Source organism: Sarcophilus harrisii, chromosome 1 (assembly GCF_902635505.1).
Source record: "Sarcophilus harrisii chromosome 1, mSarHar1.11, whole genome shotgun sequence".
NCBI lineage: Eukaryota > Metazoa > Chordata > Mammalia > Dasyuromorphia > Dasyuridae > Sarcophilus > Sarcophilus harrisii.
Genome location: NC_045426.1, coordinates 582,062,947 through 582,085,451, shown reverse-complemented (window position 1 = coordinate 582,085,451; position 22,505 = coordinate 582,062,947). Strand labels below are relative to the sequence as shown.

General features: G+C 34.7%; 1 protein-coding gene across 1 annotated transcript in view; it reads left to right on the top strand.

Annotated features, from left to right (window-relative positions):
* SNX31 (sorting nexin 31) overlaps positions 1 to 22,505 on the top strand; it is a 74,633-nt gene that overhangs the window by 10,730 nt on the left and 41,398 nt on the right. The window contains exons 5-6 of the mRNA XM_031947060.1: positions 15,375 to 15,485; positions 17,775 to 17,865. Of these exons, the coding sequence (XP_031802920.1) occupies positions 15,375 to 15,485; positions 17,775 to 17,865 (202 nt within the window). The remainder of the gene's footprint in view (positions 1 to 15,374; positions 15,486 to 17,774; positions 17,866 to 22,505) is intronic.

The following is a 22,505-nucleotide window of genomic DNA, read 5'->3' as shown; positions in this document are numbered from 1 at the left end:
AGTGATATATTAGACCAATGAGAGAGCTGGTTGTTAAATTTTCAGCCACATATTTATAAGGTAAACTAAACTTAAACATGTTGCCAGTATCTTTTTTGAGATCCAGTTGTTAAATATTTATCAGCATATTGTTGCATTGAATTCTTTTCTTTTAGCTGTTAGCACTTTGTTTATTTTGTTGGCTGAAGAATCTAAACCCTTGGACATAGTTTATTTAGATTGAGTTTTTCCTCATTTTTTGCCTCACTGGGGCTAGAGGTGATTGATAGAAATAAAGAAATTTCATGTAAGAGAATAGTGTGGGGCTAGAAATTCAGACTTCCAGCATTGGTTCTGCTCCAACAGGCTGTATGATCATATATAGTTCACTTTACTTTTCCAGACCTCGGTTTTCTCCTCTGTCAAGTGAGGGAGTTTAGCTGTATGATTTCTAACATCCTCTCTCCACTCTAATACTCTAATTCTCTGAATCCTAGGAAGAAAGGGATTCTAACTGGCTTTTTCTTCCTTCTCGAGTTGGCAGAGACCTTGTTCTGTCTAAATCTTTTACATCTCAGATCCACAGTATCATGGGAGCAAGTCTAATAGTGCAGATAATGTGGTTCAGTGCAAAAAGCTCTCAGTTTGAGGCACAGGACCTGGATTCAAATCCTGACTCTACAAACTACTGTTTGGGTCATTTAAATTCTCTAAGCTTCTTTTGATTCATCTAAAAATTTGGAGGTGAGGGGATGGAGGATTGGGTTTGTTATTGTTGTTGAGTCATTTTAGCCACATCCAACTCTCCATAACTCTATTTTTGGGGACTTTCTTGGTAAAGAATTATGTATTGGCTCTGTCATTAGAATATGAACTCCTGGAGAATAGAGGCTGTGGATTTTCTTTCTTTGTATCCCTAAAAAGCTTAGTACAACATCAGATCACATACTCAGTGATCAATAAATGCTGAATGAGTGACTGAGTGAATATACTAAAATATATAAAAGCTGGCAGTTCTATGGATCTGAGGGCTTTGAGAAGTGAAATCTTTGTGTTTTTCTGTGGCAGTGCTGGGCAGTCTTACCTTCATTAGAGAGAAGGTGAATTTCAGGTTGAATGAAAAGTATTTCATTTCCTCCCTGGTTTTGAGCAGCAGAGAACACCATCCTCTCTTCATCCTTGGCTTCTGGTTTTCTTGGTAGATCTGAGTTCCAACAACTCTGATGGCTGAGCACATTAGTCATTCGGATAGTATGTAAGGGACTGACTGTTTTTCTGCCGGCTTCCATGTGCTTGTCTGAATAGCAAAGAACTACACTGACTATAGCTCCACAAAAATACTGTTTTTCAGTGAGTTTGAGCTTCAGATGGGGGAAGGGCAGGAAAAATGGCAAAGACACTATGTGAGGACAAGAGAGAGATATAACTACCTTGTTTTCGTGACCAAGCATTCATTCAAACCATTCCTCAAATGAGTTAATAAGCTGTGTTGTGGATCCAACTTTCAGTCAGTTAATCTTCTTATTAACCAACATTAGCCCAACTGAGACTTGGGAAAGCTTAAAGGCTTTGAGGAGGTGCTTTTGGTGAAGATTTTAAAAGGGTTAAAGATTAGGACATGGGCGAGGAAGAAGGAAGGCGTCCTTTAGTGCTTGGTACCCATGGGGAGAAATACTGCATAGTTGTTTTCATCATAGGAAGAAATAAAGGAGATAAGAACTGAAGTTATAGAAAGCTGCAAGGAAGACAGAGCTAAAGTCAGACTGGAGTAGAATGGAGCAGTCACTTAGGGATACTGGTGGGAGGTGGGAGCAAACATGATGGCTATTTGTGTATCACCAGTACCTAGTGCCAGATGTAGCATTTCTTTTAATTCTGATCTCTGGGAGTGAGTGATTGGACATTCTAAGTGCTTGATAAACTTATAGTGGGACAGCTGGGAGGGATTTCAAAGACAGGACTCATTGTATAGAGGAAAAAAATGAGACCCGAATTTACTTATTGGATTGGATGGAGGTGGCTGTCTTCCTTGATCTACCAATTGTTACGTCCAATGATTAGGTAATATAAATATCACCACCAATAACAACTGCAATGTTTATATAGCCAGGCACTATCCTAAGGACTTTAGAAATATCATCTTAAGTAGGACCAGGAGATCCTTATACACTTCAACAACAATACTATATGAGGATCAATTCTGATGGACCTGGCCATCCGCAGCAATGAGATGAACCAAGTCAGTTCCAATAGAGCAGTAATGAACTGAACCAGGTACACCCAGTGAAAGAACTCTGGGAGATGACTAAAAACCACTACATAGAATTCCCAATCCCTATATTTTTGCCTACCTGCATTTTTTATTTCCTTTACAGGCTAATTGTACACTATTTCAAAGTCTGATTCTTTTTGTACAGCAAAATAACTGTTTGGACATGTATACTTATATTGTATTTAACTTATACTTTAACATATTTAACATGTATGGTCAACCTGCCATCTGTGGGAGGAGGGGAAAAATTGGAACAAAAGGTTTGGCGATTGTCAATGTTGTAAAATTACCCGTGCATATAACTTGTAAATAAAAAGCTATAATAAAAAAATATCATCTTATTTGATCCTCACAACAACCCTGGGAAATATGTATTACTATTATCCCCATTTTACAGATGAGGAAACCGAGAGCCAAATGCTTATTGGATTGGATGAAAGAGGCACTACCACCATCAAATCAGCAGCATTTATATAGCCCAGCAGTATACTAAGCATTTTAGAAATATTATCTCATTTGATCCTCACAACAACCCTAGGAGGTATAAACCACTGTTATCCCCATTTAAAGATACTTATTGGATTTGATGGAAATAGCTGTCAGTCTTGAGTATTCAACTGTTAGGTCCAGAGATGGGTTAAATAATATAAGCAATACCAATACCAACATTTCCACTACCAACAGCATTTATATAGCATTAACTATGGCCAGGCTCTCTGCTAAGCAATTTAGAAATATTATCTCATTGGATCCTCACAATGTGAGGAATGCAATATTATTATCCCCTTTTTTACAGATGAGGAGACTAAAGCAAACAAGGGTTAAGTGATTTGCCCAGAGAAACTAGTAATCTAGTAAGTGTCTGTGGCTGACTTTGAATTTAGGTCTTCTTAATTTCAGACTTAGCACAGTATCTACTGAATCACCTTATGTGTCTAGGTGCTCAAGTGGCTATCACCCTATGGGAATGGCTGTTTAGAGAGGACAAGTAGGACTAAGTTTAGAAAAGCAAGATCTTGTAAGACCCTGGGTAACTGAATCAAGCCACAGTAGATGAGAGGGAGGCAGGCTGTGTTGGGTCAAAGCAATAATAAACAATGGGTAGGACTTACGTAGCAGTTTTTTGGTAAATGTTTAACAGCTCTCTGGGGGAAAATGCACATTGATACACTTTTATCTTCATTATTAACATTTTCTCCTTCAATTTCTTAATTTAGACAGTCAATACAACAATAAATCAAGCCCTGATATATAGCATTTACCAACTGCTAAGGTATGAATGTTTACACTGAAAATTTAACAATCTGCTCTCATGAACTAGTTTAAGCTAGGTCCAGCATACCACTGGATTCATGACACATTTAAGGGACTTACCAATCTCAACTCCTCTGGTGCTGCTTTTATATATTCAGTATATTTGGTACCTGTAAATATGTGGTCTTTAATAAACAAGTTTTTTATTTTTGCCAGATAGTTATAGGTCTAGGTACGGAGCAATTTTAGAGGGGTGGGGGGTTCTTAATCCTTTTTTGTGTATATCTGGGACCCTTTGGAAGTCTGATGAAGTTAATGAATACTTTATCAAAATAAGATTGTTAAATAATTGAAGGAAATGCTAAATTATAGTTAGAGGCAAATAACAGTAAAGTTGTGGTCATTTTTCTTGACAGGCTCATTGAAATTATCCCACAATCCCACATTGAAATTAGGACATGGTTTCTAGGACCCCAGCGATCTGTACTTGATCTTGTCTGTTTACCATGTTTTCAGTGATATGTTGTGTTATGTTATGTTGTGTTATGTGTTGAGAATTTAAATTCTAACAAAAAGAATGACAGTCAGGTGCCCTCAAGGAGCTCACATTCTAATGGGACAAGAGAATATCCAAAAGGATACTAGGGCATGGAACAGCCATTCCCATGGAGAATGAACACCTAGGCAGGTAAAACCCAGAGAAAGAAGGATGGCTTGTGTGGATTCCTCCTCAAAATAGAAGTTCCAAGAGAAAATTAATAATAGTAAAGGGGAGACTGGGGCAGAGGAAGAAGTCATATTTCATGTTGGTAAAGTCCAGAGAATGAAAGCAAACACAAAAAGATCTTGATAAACTAGGACACAGAGCCAAACTGAATAAGATAAAATCTTTTCTTAAATCAAGTATAAACTTGAATTTAGAAAATCAGCTTCATAAATGTAAAAAGAATGGCTTGACATTAGAGAAAGAGCTGGAGGTTTTAGTGAATTGCAGAATTAATATTGAGAGTCAATAGTTGAAGCAGCTAGATGACACAGGGGATCGTGTAGAATTTGAATTCAGGGCCACCTAAGTTCAAATATAACCTTTGATACTTATTAGCTATTCCCCGAGGTAGGTGGGGTACTGTATAGCAAGCCAAGAATATTAGTCTTCTTGAGTTAAAATCCAGCTTCAGACACTTCTTAGCTATGTGACCCTGGTCAAGTCACTCAACCTTTTTTTTGTCTCGGTTTCTTCATCTATAAAAATGAAGTGGAAAAGGAAATAGAAAACCACTTAGTTTTATTTGTCAAGAATACCCCAAATGAGATTGGGAAGAGTCGGACATGATTGAATTGACTGAACAACAACATGTAACTGTAAGCAAATTACTTAACTACTCTATGGGTTAGCTTCCTTGTATGTAGAAGGGGGATAATAATAGCATCTATCTCTTACAGGATGGTTGTGAGAATCAAATAAGTTAATATGTGTCAAGCACTTTGCTAATCTTAAGGCAAATATAAATGTTAGCAATAACAATGATGTTGATAAAAAAATTCTATTGGCTTTGATTTGGAGATAATTGTGCCCATTCAAATGTCTAAATTTTTCTGCAATTTGAAAAAATAATCAACACTTCTTTTAGTTCTCATGTCGAAGATACATGAGAGAAAAAGAAATCTCTGAGTTGCCAAGTCAGTCAATAAGCATTTATTAAGCAAGTACTTTGAGAGACACTATGTTTTGTGCTGGGGATGCAAAAAAAGGCAAAAATAAAACAAACCAAAAAATACTCCCTGCTCTCCAAGAGCTCATAGTCTTATGGAAGTGCAATCAGCTCAGTGTAAACAAGATAAAGACAGAATAGTTCTAGAGGGAAGCACTGGGAAAATCTTTTTGTTAAAGATGGGTTGTTAGCTGGTTATCTGAAGGAAGTCTATGAGAACAGGAAGTAGAAATGAGGAGGAGGAAGAGCATTCTAGGCTCATTTAAACAGTCATTTAAAAAATTATACATACACACACACACTCTTGGGTGATAAAGTGTTATGTAGGAGAAGCAAGGAGGCCAGTGCTATGGTAATGAAATCTGGAGAATAAAATATGAGGGGGATAGGTAACATGCTGAGTGATAGGATCTGAATCCAAAAATGACAGCTAGGACATAGAACCAAATGGAATTATGTGTAGTAAGTGGAAAGGAGTGAGATATAAGAAGGCTGGAAAGTTTAGGAGCCAAGTTATTTGTTGTTAACTAAAAACAATCACCTGTCCATGAGACATGCATTGAAACTGGATTTATTACAAGAGAGATGAACATGCACATAGAACTATACCAGCTATGGAGTTGTTCATAATCTAGGCAACATTGTTATTGTGTCTGACTCCAAAGCACCATTTGGGGACTTCTTGGGAAAGATACAGGTATAGTTTGTCATTCCCTTATCCAGCTCATTTTACAGGTGAAAAAACTGGAGGAGCCCTACTCAGGGTTTAATGACTAGCTCAGGTCACACAGCTTTTAAGTATCTGAGGCCATATTTGAACTTGACTTCCTTACTCAAGGACCTTACTTACTGACACCTACCTGTCCTATTTCAGAAAGATTATAGAGAATTTTAAAAGGCAAATGGGATTTTATATTTGATCTTGGAGGAAATAGGGAGTAACTAGATTTTGTTGACTATGGAAATGAAATCTATGCTTTAGGAAAATCATTTTGGTAGCTGAATGGAGGATGGACTGGAGTAGGGAGAAATATGAGGGAAAGAGACCCATCAGAGTTCTTTCAGTAATCCAGCTGTGAAGTGGGATGAGAGCCTGAATTGGGGTAGTAGCAGTGTCAGAGAAAAGAAGGCAGGTTATACAAGAAATATTATGGGAGCAGCTAGATGACCCGGTGGATAGAGTACCAGCCCTGGAAGCAGGAGGACCTGAGTTCAATCTGGTCTTGGACATTTACTAGCTGTATGATCCTGGGCAAGTCACTAAACTGGTTACCTACAAAAAATATTATGAAGGGAGTAAGGATAGGACTTGGAGATGGAGGAAGAGAGAGAGAATAAAATAAGAAATCCAGAATGATACCTAGCTTGTGAACCTGGATTGGGAAGCGGGTAGTAATAGCTAAGTAATTTTTTATTATTTTTAAGGAGAAAAAAGAAATGAAGGTTAAAGGTTAGTCCTTCAATGGTTTACCTGTCCATAATTCCTTCAGTGTGTGCACATACTCTGCCAACAAAAGTCACAACCTTTCTCTGATTTATTAGATGGTCTTGAAGATTCCAAGGCTGAAGCCTTCATCACCTCTTGACCAACCTGATGATGGAACTCTCCAAACTTAGCTAGATTGATTTTCAAAGGCAGACATATATTCCATCACTCATGAGTGGCACAAGTGGGACTTTTTAAAAAAAAAATTTAACCTTTAATAATATTTTATTTTCCCAAATACGTGCAAAGACAGTTTTCAACATTCACCTTTGTTCCAAGTTTTAATCCTTCTTTATCCCACCAGGACAGCAAATAATTCAATATAAGCATTTTTTCTATGCATTAGAATGCATATGCATTTCTTCTAAATATATTTCCATATTCATCATGCTGCACAAGAAAAATCAGATCAAAAAGAAAAAAATGAGAAAAAAGGAAGCAAACAAATAATAACAAAAGGTGAAAATACTGTGTTGTGATCTACACTAAGTCCCCACAGTTCTCTCTCTGGATTCAGATGGCTCTCTCCATCACAAGTATGTTGGAATTGACCTGAATCACCTTATTGTTGAAAAGAGCCATGTTCATCAAAATTGATCACCATATATTCTTGTTATTATGTACAATGTTCTCTCAGTTCTACTCATTTCACTTAGCAACAGTTCATGTAAGTCTCTCCAGGCCTTTCTGAAGTCAACCTTCTGATGGTTTCTTACAGAATAATATTCTATAACATTCATATACCATAACTTATTCAGTCATTCTCCAAATGATGGGCATCCACTCAGTTTCCAGTTTCTTGCCACTATAAAAAGGGCTGCTACAAACATTTTTGCATATGTGAGTCCTTTTCCCTTTTTTAATGATCTCTTTGGGATATGGGCCCAATAGAGACATCAAGTGGGACTTTGTAATTTGACTTGACCATGATTAATTTTAAACATTTGTTTCCCTCAATGAGAGAAAGGTGAAAAATGATAAAGAAAAAAATGATAATTAAGCAGGGGAAGCTAGGCTGAGCAGTGGATAGAGCACCAGGATGGAGTCAGAAAGATCTGAGTTAAAATCTAATTTCAAGATACTTACTTGCTGTGTGATCTTGAACAAGTCACTTAATACTCTTTTCTGTGGCCACATGTGTGTTTTGTTTTCTTTAGACTGTAAGTTTCTTCGCTAAGTGAGAATACTTGGTTTGTAGCTTATAATTGCATATCTGTGTAGGAGAGTTGGAGTCTGACAATCAGGATGAACTGACTTGTCCAACTCTCACAGCTAGTGCCTGGGGCCAGATTTGAACTTGTCTCCTCCTAACTGCCACTGCTTTAACCACTGTCATCTTGTTGTCTCTCTGAACCTGTTTATTAAGTCATGTCCACAGTGAATTTTCTTTTGGGTTTTGAGTGACTGTGCAAATTGAAACCATTAGCCTTGGAAAATTATATTCTCCTCTATTTCAGTCAACAAAGTCAATAAAACTTGTATTTAGTGCTTAGTATGTAACAGACACTGTTCTAAACACTGGGGATGCAAAGAATGAAAAACAAACAAACAAAAAAACCCAAAATCATACACACAAAAACCACATTTTTCTTGAAATCAAGGACATACATTCAAATGGGAATATACAACAGATAAATAACTAGGTACATGCAATATATTTACAGAGTGGATGGAGAGAAATCTGAGAGGAAGAGACATTAAAGCTGGGATGGCTAAGCATAGGATATGTACATATATATATTTGCAAGGCAATTGGGATTAAGTGATTTGCTCAGTCACATAACCAGCAAGTCTAGAGTGTCTGAGGTAGAATTTGAATTCAGGTCCTCCTGACTCCAAGGCTGGTGCTCTATTCACTAGTGAATACACTGTGCCATCTGCGCTGCCCCAAGGAACTTCATTATTAAGAAAGTACTTTTATTACATATAGAAATGTTGTTGAACTGTTTCAGTTATATCTGGCTCTTCATGGTTCCATTTTGAGTTTTCTTGCCAGAGACACTGGAGTAGTTTGCCATTTCCCTCTCCAGTTCATTTTACAAGATGAGGAAACTGAGGCAAACAGTTAATCGACTTGCCCAGGGTCAACTAGTAAATGTTTGAGATCAGATTTGAATTTATGATGATGAATTCTGCCTGCTTCTAGGCCTAGCACTCTATCTACTGTAACACCTGGTTGTTAATAATTTTTAATTTGAGAATTGTTCATTCATGTCATTTGACTTTGTTGGGGAATGACTTTTGGTCATAAATGGTTCGTTTAGTTGCCCACATATTTTGGATATAAGATCCTTTTCAGAGATAGTTAATCTAGGTATTTTTCCTAGTGAAACCACTTTTCTTCTTGTCCTAGATGCATTAACTTTGTTTCTGCAAAATCTTTTCAATTCAAATAATTTAAATAATCTGTTCTATTTTTTATAATTACCTTTATCTTCTATTTGGTTAAGAATTTACCTTCTAGCCATTTCCAGGAAAGGCACCAAATCTTTTCTTCTGTTTTAAATAGTATGATTGTTTATATTCAGATAATATTTATGTTTTGAATATATTATGGCATATATTGGAAGCTATTAGCCTAAATCTAATTTCTGCTAGACCATTTTCCAATTCTGTCAACAGTTCTTATTAGTTGGGAACATCTTTCTAAAATAATTTATGTTTTTGAATTTAATGAATATGAGGTTATATTGAGTTCAGTTATTTCTGATTCTTCCTTACCAAGACTGTTTTATTGATCTTCTCTATTTTTTTAATTAACTTAAAATAATTTTGTTACTGTTTCACAATATAATTTGAGGTCTAGAAATTTCTTCCCCATTAATTCCTCCTTTTTTCCCCTTCATTATTTCCCTTGATAACCTCTTTTGTTCTTCCAAATGAATTTTATTATTATTTTATCTAGCTCTGTAAAGTGTCCTCTTGATAGTCAAATTGATGTATCACTAAATCTGTAAGTTAATTTTGGTAGTGTTGTCATTTTTAATTTAATATTGTGATTCAGCCATCAGTCCTGAATATCCCCCCAATTATTTGAGTTTTCTTTAATTATTATTTTATACTTATAGCTATATAGCTATTAATTAATTGATTTCCATATATTTTACATATTTTGTGAAATGTATATTTTGAAAGTGACTTTCCTTTCAATTATTCCCTAAGACTTTGTTGCTGCTATAAAGAAATACCATTGATTTATGTTTGTTTATTTTGTGAGCTATTAACTTACTGAAGCTATTATCACAATTTTTTTAATTTTACCAATTTTATTTTATTTTTATAAAAGTATTTTATTTTATTTTATCTCACTTTTACTATGTGTGTGTGTGCATGTTTATGTATATATGCAGTTTTCTATGTTGCTTTCTTTAGAAACTTGCCCTATTTCACATTGCAGTTTCTTTCTGTATCCCTTAAGTATCATTTTTGAGTGCTTTCAACCTCTCCTAGGCTTACTTCCTGTGAATCTAAATCTGATCTCAGACATTTACTGGCTGTATGACTCTCTGTAAACTACTTAACTTGTTTACCTCAGTTTTCTATAAATGGGAATCTGTAAAATGGGAATCATAATAGCATCTATTTCTAAGGATTGTTGCAAGTCCCAAATGGAAAAATATTTGTAAGCTTTTAGCACAGTGCCTGGCATATAATAGGTGCTTATTAAATGTGTCTCTGCACCACTTAGCTGTGTCTGGAGAAAGTAAGCTGCACTTGTCATCCTGGCAATTTTCCATATAATGTCTCCCTAAGCCTATACACACACACACACACACGCATACACATATATGTACATATACATATATACATACTATATACATACACACATATATATAGAAGTATACACACATGCATATATATATACATATATATAATTTCCCCTTTTGTTTTTATATTAATAAATATTTTAAATCAATAATTTGATACTTATAAAATTAATTTAATAATTAAAAATTAGTAATAAAATTAATACACATTTTAAAAATTATTATATGTACAACACACTTTAGTGTTTTGTTTTTCAGACTCTTAGTATAGTACTTGGCATATAGTACAATTAATAAAGGCTTTTTCTTTCATTTATTCAAAGAGTAATTATGTAACATCTAACTATGTTAAAATACGACAGTGTTTCCCAAACCAAAGTATACTGTGGATGAATAAAATATCTCATGTTTCTAGTTTAGATCTCTTTAACTTGACTATGTTCTCTGTGCTCAAGGAACAGGGAGGGAGGTGCTACAGGGGAGCAAATTGTGTTATGAGGAGTGGAGCATAGGAACAGTCTGTTTTTAAAGTTTATGGATTTTTAAGACATAACTCAAGTTTTGCAGAACAGTAAAAATCAGTGGTCTGCAGCCAGGAATTTAGAAAATATTTTAGAGATGATGATTAAGGATACTATATTTATCGTATATAAATGTTTGTGTGTATATGTAACATAGGTCTGAGTGTGTGTGTGTGTGTGTGTGTGTGCAGAATGTTTTTATTTTTGGCTAACCTTTTAGGTTTTGAAGCCAAGAGATTCTGACTCTGATATTAGAAATATGATCCTGGGCAAATGACTTCACGCCTTAAAACCTCAGTTTCTTCATCTGTAAAATGTATATAATAATATTTGTAAGTATTTATGTAATAGTATTTATAAGGAACAAGAAACTTGTTCCAGCTTTGCCATTTTATGTATATATGGGAAGCTAAGAATGAAAAGGCAATGATTGCCTCCTGGGCTTAGCACTGTTTCAGTCTACAGTGGAGAAAGGAAAAGGTTTGGAGTTGAAAAACTGGAGAACCCTAGAATTCTTGGGTACTTTATTGGGTGAAGAGCCCTTCTACTTAAAAGATTTAAATAAGGAAGCATAATAGCATTTTAACCTTTTTTTTTTGTTTACTTTTTCTTTCTTATGGTTTTTCACCCTTTTGGTCTGATTTTTCTTGTACAACATGAGAAATAAGAAAATATGTTTAAAAGATTGCATATATTTAACCTATATCATGCTATCTTGGGGAGAGGGGAGGGAAGAAAGGAAAAAAAATTGGAACACAAAGTCTTACAAAAATGAATGCTGAAGACTATTTTTTTCATGTATGTCAAAAAATAAAATACTATTGAGAAAAATAAGTAAATAAGAAAGCATAGAGAATGCTTACTATAATGGAGGGTCTTTTTCATCTTCCTGTCTTTTGGCTACAAACATATCCTCATATTCTATGCTCTCACTGGATCCCTCCATTCCTGCTAAATATAGTCCTAAATCTCTTTCCTTTCATGGCTAAACTCTTTGAAAACTCTATTACTTTTTCCCTAACTCTCTTCTTAATTCTCTGCAGCCTGGCTTCTGACCTCTTTATTCAACTAAAACTGCTCTAGCGAATGTTATCAATGATCTCTTAATTGTCAAAGCCAATGGCCTTTTCTTTTCTCTAGTTTTTGAAGTGTTGATCATTCTCTTCTTTATATTCTTTTCTTTCTACATTTTTGTGATACTATTTTCTCCTGGTTCTCTTTTCATCTGACTGCTCCTGTTCAGTTTCCTTTCATGGATGTTCTTCTAGTAGTCACGGATGTTTCCCAAGGTTCTGTCCTGGGCTCTCCTCTTCTCTGTATATTTTATTTCACTTTGTGATCTCATCTGTTCACCTCAATCCTTCTCAAACTTACTTATCAAACCCTAACCTCTCTCCCAACCTCCATCTCACATCTCCAAATGTTTATTGGACATCTCAGACTGGCTATTCCATAGATATCTTAAACTCAGCTTATCCAAAACTGAACTCATTTCTTCTCAAACCCTCTCCTCTTCCTAACTCTCCTATATCTATTGAGGGGCACCACCATAATTTCAGTCACTCAGACTCAGAACTTAAATGTCACTCTCTACTCACTCTCACCAGCCATATCCAATTTATTGCCAAGGTCAGTTGATTTTCTCTCTCCACTCTCTCATATATTCTCCCTTCTCTTATTGGTCACTGGAACTATTCTGGTACATGCCCTCATCACTTCACTCCTGGACTGTTGCAATAGCCTGCTGCTGGGTCTGCCTAATCTGGGTCTCTTCCCCCCAGGCCATCCTCCACTCAGTTGCTGTCAAACAGATTTTCCTAAAAGTGAGGTCTGACTATGTCACCTTCCTATTTAATAAACTTCAGTGACTCCACAGGGTCAAATACAAATTACCTTGAGAGTCAAAGGTAAATTCTTCTGTTTAGCTTTTAGAGTCCTTCATTACCTGAACCCTTCTTTCCACTTTAATCTTTTATCATCCAAGACTCAGGCTCCTTGCTATTTCTTGAATTTGGCACTATTTCCTTTCTCCAGATATTTTTTTTAATAAAGCTTTTTATTTTCAAAATATATACATAGATAGTTTTAAACATTAACCCTTGCAAAATCTTGTGTTCCAAATTATTTTTCCTTCCTTTCCTCCCACCCTTTCTCCTAGACAGCAAGTAATCCAATGTATGTTAAACATGTGCATTTCTTCTATACATATTTTTATAATTATCATGTTGCAGAAGAAAAATAAGATCAAAAAGGGAAAAATGGGAAAGAAAACAAAATGCAAACAAATAAAAACAAAAAGGTAAAAATACCATGTTATGATCCATACTCAGTTCCCAGGATCCTGTCTCTGGATGCAGATGGCTCTCTCTATCATAAGACCACTGGTACTGGTCTGAATCACCTTGTGGTTGAAAAGAGCTTTGGTCCATCCAAATTAATCATTGTATAATCCTTTTGTTGCTGTGTATCATATTTTCTTCATTCCACTCACTTCACTTAGCATCAGTTTATTCTCCAGATGTTTTCATGGCTATTCCCTCAAAATTGCAATTTCTCCCTGTATTTTCTGACCTTCTTCAAGGACCAGATAAAATTCCAGCTTCAACAATAAGTCTTTCTCTGATGTCTGTTCATGCTAGTGCTTTCCCTCATTATCTCCAATTTATTCTATGTATCTTGCTTGTATACTTTGTTGTTTACATGCTGCCCTACTCATTAAATTATTAGTTTGTTAGCTTTTTTTTTTCTGCATCCCCAGTTTGGCAGAGTATCTGGTAACTTGACTCAAAAGAAGACTTAAGTCTGAGGGTACTGTATAAATGTGAGTTATTTTTAATCTCATTATCCTTATGATGGAAGGAAAGAAATAAGTATTCAATGTTTGTTATGTGCCAGAGACTAGGCTAAGCACTTTATAAATATTAACTCATTTGATCCTCACATCAATTCTAGGAAACAAGGGCCAGTAGAGAAAAACTTAGGTAGAAGTTAAATGTCTTACTCAAGATCACACAGTTAAGTATCTGAGATAGAATTTGAATTTGGGTCTTCCTGACTTCAAGGATTTGTTTGTTTATTCCTAACAGGGATTTCTTCCCTAACCCCTAGACTGAAAATGAATGAATAATGAAAATGAAATGAATAAATTTGAAATTTGAAATTCAAATTTCTGTAATTCTGTTTGAGGGTTTGAGAAGAAATAATAATGAAAAATGAAATGAATAAAAAGTTTTCTGAATTTTTTCATTCTTGGTACATAAAGATATTATCATTTTGAACTTATAAGTCTCCAGAAAAGAGACTTTTCTGAGTATTTATTTTGCTCTGTTTAGTACTTATTTGAAAATGTCATACATAGGCAGTCAATAAATATTATTTGATGAAAAAGACAAAAAAAGACACATAAAACACAAAAGTCATCAATCCAAAGGGAGTTAGAAGAAGAAAAAAAAACTAATATCATCTATATCCCATCATCTTTTACTTCCTCACTTATACTGCTACCAACCAGCACTGAGTTTACCTACTTCCCACCTGCCTGCAGATGTATCCTAGCCTGTGAAAGATGAGGACAGGAGGAACTTATACACACAAAATGAGGGAACGATTTTGTGAAGCTTATTTTAATTTCTTTTTGGCTGCAGAATACATTTAAAATCACCACTAATTTATTAATGATTAAATAAAATCTAAGAATATTTTGTTTAAGATGTTCTAAAAGGATTTAATACTTCAAGGAGTTACACTAGATCCTTTCTTATGTCAAGATTTTTTGAGGACTCATCCCTAGTTTTCTCTGTTACATGGGAGGGTTCAGTGTGTGTTTATGTGTGGGGGGGTATCCCCCTGTGTATGGGGAGGGAAGGTACTATGGGAAAATATCTGGTGTGAAAACAAAAGGCAATAATAAAACTTCAGTTTTAAAAATCAACAATGTAGCCCTTTTCAAAAATCAATGATCTTTGTTCAGTTTTCTGAATTTTTTCATTCTTGGTACGTAAAGATATTATCATTTTGAACTTATAAGTCTCCAGAAGAGAGAATTTTCTGAGTATTTATTTTGCTCTGTTTAGTACTTATTTGAAAATGTCATACATAGGCAGTCAATAAATATTATTTGATGAAAAAGACAAAAAAAAGACCTGTAAAACACAAAAGTCATCAATCCAAAGGGAGTTAGAAGAAAAAAAAACTAGTATCATCTATATCCCATCATCTTTTACTTCTTTACTTATACTGCTACCAACCAGTACTGAGTTTACCTGCTTCCTACCTGCCTGCTGATGTATCCTAGCCTGTGAAAGATGAGGACAGGAAGAACTTATACACACAAAATGAGGGGACAATTTTGTGAAGCTTATTTTAATTTCTTTTTGGCTGCAGGATACATTTAAAATCACCACTAAGAAAGTATTTCTGGATGTATTTCTTCCTGATGGAAAGAGTATGAGAATTGAAATTCTAACCTCCGACACCACTGAAAGAGTCCTAGAGGTAACCAATGGCTACCAGGTACCACCTGTGAAATTCATAATTCTGTAGAAAAAATTGAGTTTAGAAATAATCTGAGATGGTAAATTCACTTACAGTTTATTTATAGACACTTACTATATTACTTTCCCCCCTCAAGGAAGTATTCATTGTTATTCAAATGTCTGGATTTTCTGAGCTTTGTGGTTATAATTCCTCACTAGGGAAACGTTTCATTCAACATTCATGTCAAGCTAATTTTAGGGATTTTTTCCTTGAACCTTCCTCAGTCTGTTGTTGTTAGATTGAAACTGGAATAGCTTATAAAGTGCTCTGAGAATACCTAAAGGGATCACAAAGAAGGAAGACTAGCTACTGGATGTATGCACAAATGAGGTTAGTAATATTTGAAGTTGGTTGTAGGAAGGGCTGGAGAAAATTGAGAAGTAGGCCCCCAACTTATAGAAATAATAATAGCTTGCATTTGTATAATGCTTTAAGGTTTGTAAAGTACATTTACATGTTACCTCATTTAATCTTCACAACCCCATAAAATAAGTGCTATTATTATTATCCCTGTTATACAGTTGAGGAAACTAAGGCTAGAAGAGGAAGAAGTAACTTAGTAGGGTTCACATAGTTCACAAATCCTGAAGCAGGATTTGAATTTGGATATTTGTCTCCAAATCCAACATTTCTATCCACTGTTCTCTTGCAAAGATCCCTGAAACCAATGTTTCTTTGCTTTTGTCTGCCTGAATCTATTCACACATATCATACTTTACTTTCATTCTAGTTACCTGAGGGCTCAAAAGATAAGATGGAGAGAGCTTTAATGATCTTAAATAAAATTACTATAAGGATGAGATCAGAACTTAAACCAAGGATAGCAAAAGTAGATTAGTAGCCTGAGGCATAACACAAAGGCATGAAAAGAGGTATGGAAGGGATCATAAGTGGAACAATTTTTTTAAAAAATAATTTTTCTTACACAAAAGGCATTTCTCAATATATATCCTCTCCCCTCAGTCCCCTAAGAAGTGATAAAGAAGTGGAAGATAGTTTATAAAATAGGAGGCTATATTCTTTAACTTGGCTAGTAATGTATCAACCTAAATCATTGGATTTGACCAGAATTTTGTTGACTTCATTTATATTGTTCTAGTTATTGTATATGATGTCCTTTCTTTGCTCTTCTATTTTTCTTTTTCTTTTTTCTTTTTGTTCCTTTCTTTTTAGCACAAATGATATGAGTTTATTGCAATAATGAATATTGCCATCATTTAAACTTACATTACAGAATCATTTCTTAAATTTATAGAATCATTTGAAATAATATAATTCAGCATAAATGATAAGAGACTCAGATAACTACCATTAATATTTTTTAACATGACTGTGAAGTACTTTTGGAGTTTTTCTTTATTGTCTAGGCTTCATAGTGCCAGTGGTTTAAAATTTTTAATTTAATATTTTTAATATCTATTCAAAATCTATTTTCTTTCACTTGTGATTTTTTAGTTAATATTTTTACTTCTTTCTCTCCCATCCATGGGGAAAAATAAGAAAAATAAAACCCCTGTAACAAATATGCATAGTTAAGTAAAATTCCCACAATGACCATCATTAAGTTTTATCATGTTCTTCTGAATTCTTGATATTTTTATTTCTATATCTAAATAATATTCTATTAGATTCATAAACCATAATATGTTTTAAACATTCTCCAATTGTTGGGGACATATTTTGTTTTTAGCATTAGCATTAATATTGCTCCAAAAAGTTAGGGTTAGTCCATTTAACTCTTTTTTTTTTTTTTTTTTTTTTTTTTTTTTTACCATTAGTAACTCCTTGTTTTAATGGTTCAATAATGGAATAAGAAAATATGTATGACTGAGCAATTATCATTGCATAATGCCACATTGTTTTCAAGAGTAGTCAAGCTGATTCATAGCTTCACCAGTAGTCAGTGTCTGTTTTCCTTTAACCCTGTCTTCTACAAGTTATCATCTCTTAGCATCTTTGCTAGTTCATAAAGCTCTGCTAAATATTATTTTGTATAAATGCACTTATTTTAATGGTAGAAAGTGCTATTCTATGTGTTGCCTAGGTATTTATTTTGTGATATCTCTTGTGTCATAATATTATCACACTAATCCACTTTATTACTCACATGTTATCCACTTTCCAGTATAAAACAAGCTCAGTAGTTGAAACTATATATTAGTCTGTTAAGTACTTTTTTATTCACATGAAACTCCCAAATACATGTTTTCAAAGGAGGTATACAGATCTGGCATTCCTCTTTTTCAGATTGTGGCATACAAAACAGGATTGTCTCGGGAGCTTATTGGATACTTCAATTTGTTCCTGATCCAGTTCCATAATGATGGCTCCTTATCTGGTAAGACATAAAGACAGAGATGGGATATAATGCCTCTTAGGAAAACAGGCACTCATACTGCTCAGTTCTTTCAAATGAAAGCTCCTTGTGTATAGGGATTGTTCACTCTTTTGTGTTATCCTCATTGCTTAGCATGATGTCTGGAACATAATAACGATTCCTCGATTGATTAACAGTGGTGGGGTGGATGATCGGTGTGCTGACATCCACTCCAAACTCTTTTCTCAGTCCATAAAATTAAAAGAATTTAATACTGAAATGGGAATTACCAATGTGGATTAGTCAGGATTTAGGATACCAGATCATCTGCGTGGCTTCAAGTTCATTCAGATCTTATTTAGCGCCTTCTGTGTGATAAGTTCTAGAGGTACAAAGACAAAAATGGAACAATCTTTTTCTGGAAGAACCACAAACATTTTTTTCTTTGTCCTTAGCCCATGTCCATTCTACCCTGGCATGGCAAAATGTAATGTGTTTTTCTCACTTAGGTAGGTCCCATCATCATATATAATAAAGTGCTAGACCAGATAGACACTCATCTTTATTCTCTTAAGCTGATTTCGTAGAATCTGGGAAGGACTTCAGGGGTGATCTAGTCCTCCCAAAACAGGAATTGGCTCTTCAACATTCCTAGCAAATTGGCATCCAATCTCTGCTTTGTGGAATAGAATTGTATGTTGATCAATTGGACCTCCAAGAAAGACTCCTCCCAAAACAATTCCATTCTATTTTTCAGTAGCATTAATTAGTAAGTTTTTTCTTACATCATCCTTACAGTTGCCTCTACAACTTATAATTCTTGGCTCAGGAATACTTTGGGAGGAAGTTTCTCCCATTCCAACCCCAGCCAATAAGAATGTGGGTGTATGAGAGAAAGAAAGGGATGGAAAGAGTGTGCATTTATTAAATACTTACTATATGCCAGGCACTAAGCTAAGTGCTAAGAATATAAATCAGAGAAGACAGAGAGACATAGAAAGAGAAATAAAGAGAGAGATAGACAGAGAAAGAGAGAGAGAAAGAGAGAGAGAGAGAGAGAGAGAGAGAGAGAGAGAAGAGTGAGAGAAAGAGACTCAGAAATACATTTCCTATCACTAAGAAATCAAATTTCCATGTGATATTTGTAATTTCTTTCCTTATCTATTTATCTATTTCTTTCTTCTATTCAGGTAGTTTATATCAGGACTTCTTAAACGTTTTCCACTCATGATCCTTTTTACCCAGGACATTTTTATGCAACTCTGGATATATAGATATATAAAATAGGCATACAAATAAAATATTTATGATAATAAATCATAAATTTATTTTAAAACAATTCTTAGGTATCCATGTAATTTTACCTTTTATTAAGGAAGAAAGCAAAGTTGCATTCTAATGAAATGGATGCATTTGTTTATTTTTACATAAAGAATTAAATCTTGATGAAATATTTGATTATAGGATGTAGAACATTCAGAAACCTTTTACTGTTGCCAAATTTTTCACAACCCCCATGTTTAGATATATATAAGGTCATGACCCACAGTTTAAGAAACTTTAGTTTGTAATATACTCTCTTAACGATATCACTTTAAAATCTCCCTTTTTCTTCCATTATCTGTCTGCTTTCCAATTCTCTGTCTCTTAAAATTCTAAGTTGATCAAAGAAGTCCTTATCCATTGATTACCATCCAATCCTCTTCACAATATTATCTCCTATCCCTGTCAGTTCATGAATTTCCTCACATGAGTGTATTTTATTTATATAAAATACTGTTCCATCACCCCCTTGATCTTTTTTGTTCTTTTGGGAAAAGTATAATTTTTCAGAATTATATGCCATTTATGAATCTCATCATAGGAAGTATCAGTGACACTTATCCTTAACCTCTTAACAACTCACCTTGTTCATTATCTTTGGACAGAATAAAGATATTGTGAAACCATGGTTTTTATTGCTGCCTTTCCTCTTGAGCACCGTATTCTCTGCCTTGACAGCTCATCTGGTTCATTATCTTTGGATAGGATAAGGATATTATGAAACTATGGCTTTTATTGCTGGCTTTCCTTTTGAGCACTGGTTTTTTCTTAATTTACTTAATTTACTCTGTTATCTGGTTTAGGAAACATAGCTTGGAAATTATCTTATCTTTCCACTTCAGTTTAAAATAAACTCCAGGAAAAATCTTTGTTACTATCTCTCTTTAGGTTGACTGCATTCTGAGTCAAGAAGCTATCACTATTCTATCTATTTCTGAAGAAAACTTGTTCATGGAATTGAACGACACCATATTATAGTTTCTGCTTGTTTGTAAATAGATTATGAGAGGCAGTATGACCGATGAGGTAGATGACCAGTCTGGGAGTTAGAAAGATGTGAATTCAGGCCTTTATTTGGACACATTCTAGCTGTGTGACCAATCATATGTAAGACTCCCAATCTCTTTAAAGTCATTGGCAACTCTTTAAGACTAGAAGATGCTGATCTGGGGTAGTGAGTACTGAGCAGGTACAAGTTTCAGAGTTATTATCATCTTATAGGAGCATGAATTTCTGGACATCATGAAGTCCAAGAGAACAGCTGGGCAGGGAATAAACCTTTCTTTTGCAAAGGGGCATTAATTTTTTTTTTAATTATGTGAAGGGAAGTTTTTTTTTTATTTTTTTATTTTTTTTTATTTAATAGCCTTTTATTTACAGGATATATACATGGGTAACTTTACAGCATTAACAATTGCCAAACCTCTTGTTTCAATTTTTCACCTCTTACCCCCCCCACCCCCTCCCCTAGATGGCAGGATGACCAGTAGATGTTAAATATATTAAAATATAACTTAGATACACAATAAGTATACATGACCAAAACATTATTTTGCTGTACAAAAAGAATCAGGCTCTGAATTATTGTACAATTAGCTTGTGAAGGAAATCAAAAATGCATGTGTGCATAAATATAGGGATTGGGAATTTAATGTAATGGTTTTTAGTCATCTCCCAGAGTTATTTTTCTGGGCATAGCTAGTTCAGTTCATTACTGCTCCATTAGAAATGATTTGGTTGATCTCGTTGCTGAGGATGGCCTGATCCATCAGAACTGGTCATCATCTAATATTGTTGTTGAAGTATATAATGATCTCCTGGTCCTGCTCATTTCACTCAGCATCAGTTCGTGTAAATCTCTCCAGGCCTTTCTGAAATCATCCTGTTGGTCATTTCTTACAGAACAGTATATTCCATAATTTTCATATACCACAATTTATTCAGCCATTCTCCAACTGATGGACATCCATTCAGTTTCCAGTTTCTAGCCACTACAAAAAGGGCTGCCACAAACATTCGTGCACATACAGGTCCTTTTCTCTTGAAGGGAAGTTTCTTACTGAAAACCATTAAATCATAGATGTGGGCAAAAACAATGTTTGTAGGGAAGAAAAGAGGGGTTAGTGGAAATAATGCTTACCCTTTTGAATAATGGTGAGATGTCCTATGTCCAGGACTTTATGAAAAGATGCCCAGTAAGAAAGAATAATCAATGTGGTGATTTTAATAGTGCTATAACAAATGCAATCTCCCGCTTTTTATTCAATGGTATCTTTGGAAAGTGCATCATAAAAGAAAAACTTTAAAAAACAAATTAACATCCTCATGTACTATTTGAGTTACCTCAAAGCTTGCAGTTACTTCTTTGCTATTGGTATGTCATGCTGGAAGAAGCCTGCTATGAAGGGCCACAGAGATAGCCCCATATTTTATCATTTGCACAAGTACAGGTTAAAAGAGGCACAACTGAGCATCCACATAAAAACTATACCTGGTCCCTAAGTGAAACCCAGATATTATCTGGGTTACAAAGATATGGCTCTGGGATCTGGACAAAGTCATTTGGTCTTGGTGTAACTTAACTATAAAGTAGGAAAACCTACACATCATAGGGCTTTGTTGAGGACTGAGGGATTAGAGATCATGTTTTAGAGTTTGAGGTTGCTAAGAAGGAAAGGTAGAATAACATAGATTTGTGATTAGTTAAGGGAATTGCAGAATTCACAAACATGGAAATGGTGCATTTACAGATAATGGCAAGATGGAGGGTATGATGGTCTTTGTGTGGTTGAAGTAGAGTGGAGAAACAGCCATGTGAAATAAGTAAATTGAGGGAAAAGCATTTGAGAAAGTATCAGTATATACAGTCAGTCCTCAATATCTGCTCATTTAATTTTTGAGATTCAAGCATTTGTATGATTTTTATCAATAATTTTATTTTCACTTTCCTGTTGGCAACTTTGCATATTTGAGGCTATTCTCAATAGAGAAAAAAAAATGAGACACACGATGTACACAAGTTTGTGGAGTACCTGGTGTCCCAGTGGTTGCTTCACCCAAGCTTCTGGGTCCTACTGTCTGCCTCAGTTTCCTCATCTATAAAAATGAATAGTAGAAGGAATTGGCACACCACTCCAGTTTCTCTGCCAAGAAAACCCCAGATTGAGTCAAAGAATTAGATATGGCTGAAATAACTGAATGACAGCAACTAATTTATAACACTCTGGATTTCATGTGTTATGAAAAGTGAATATTTTCTGAAATCAATGTTTGTTTTTAATTGAGATGGTAGCACATAATTCCAGGGAATTACTAACAATAAAAATCTTTTGCATATT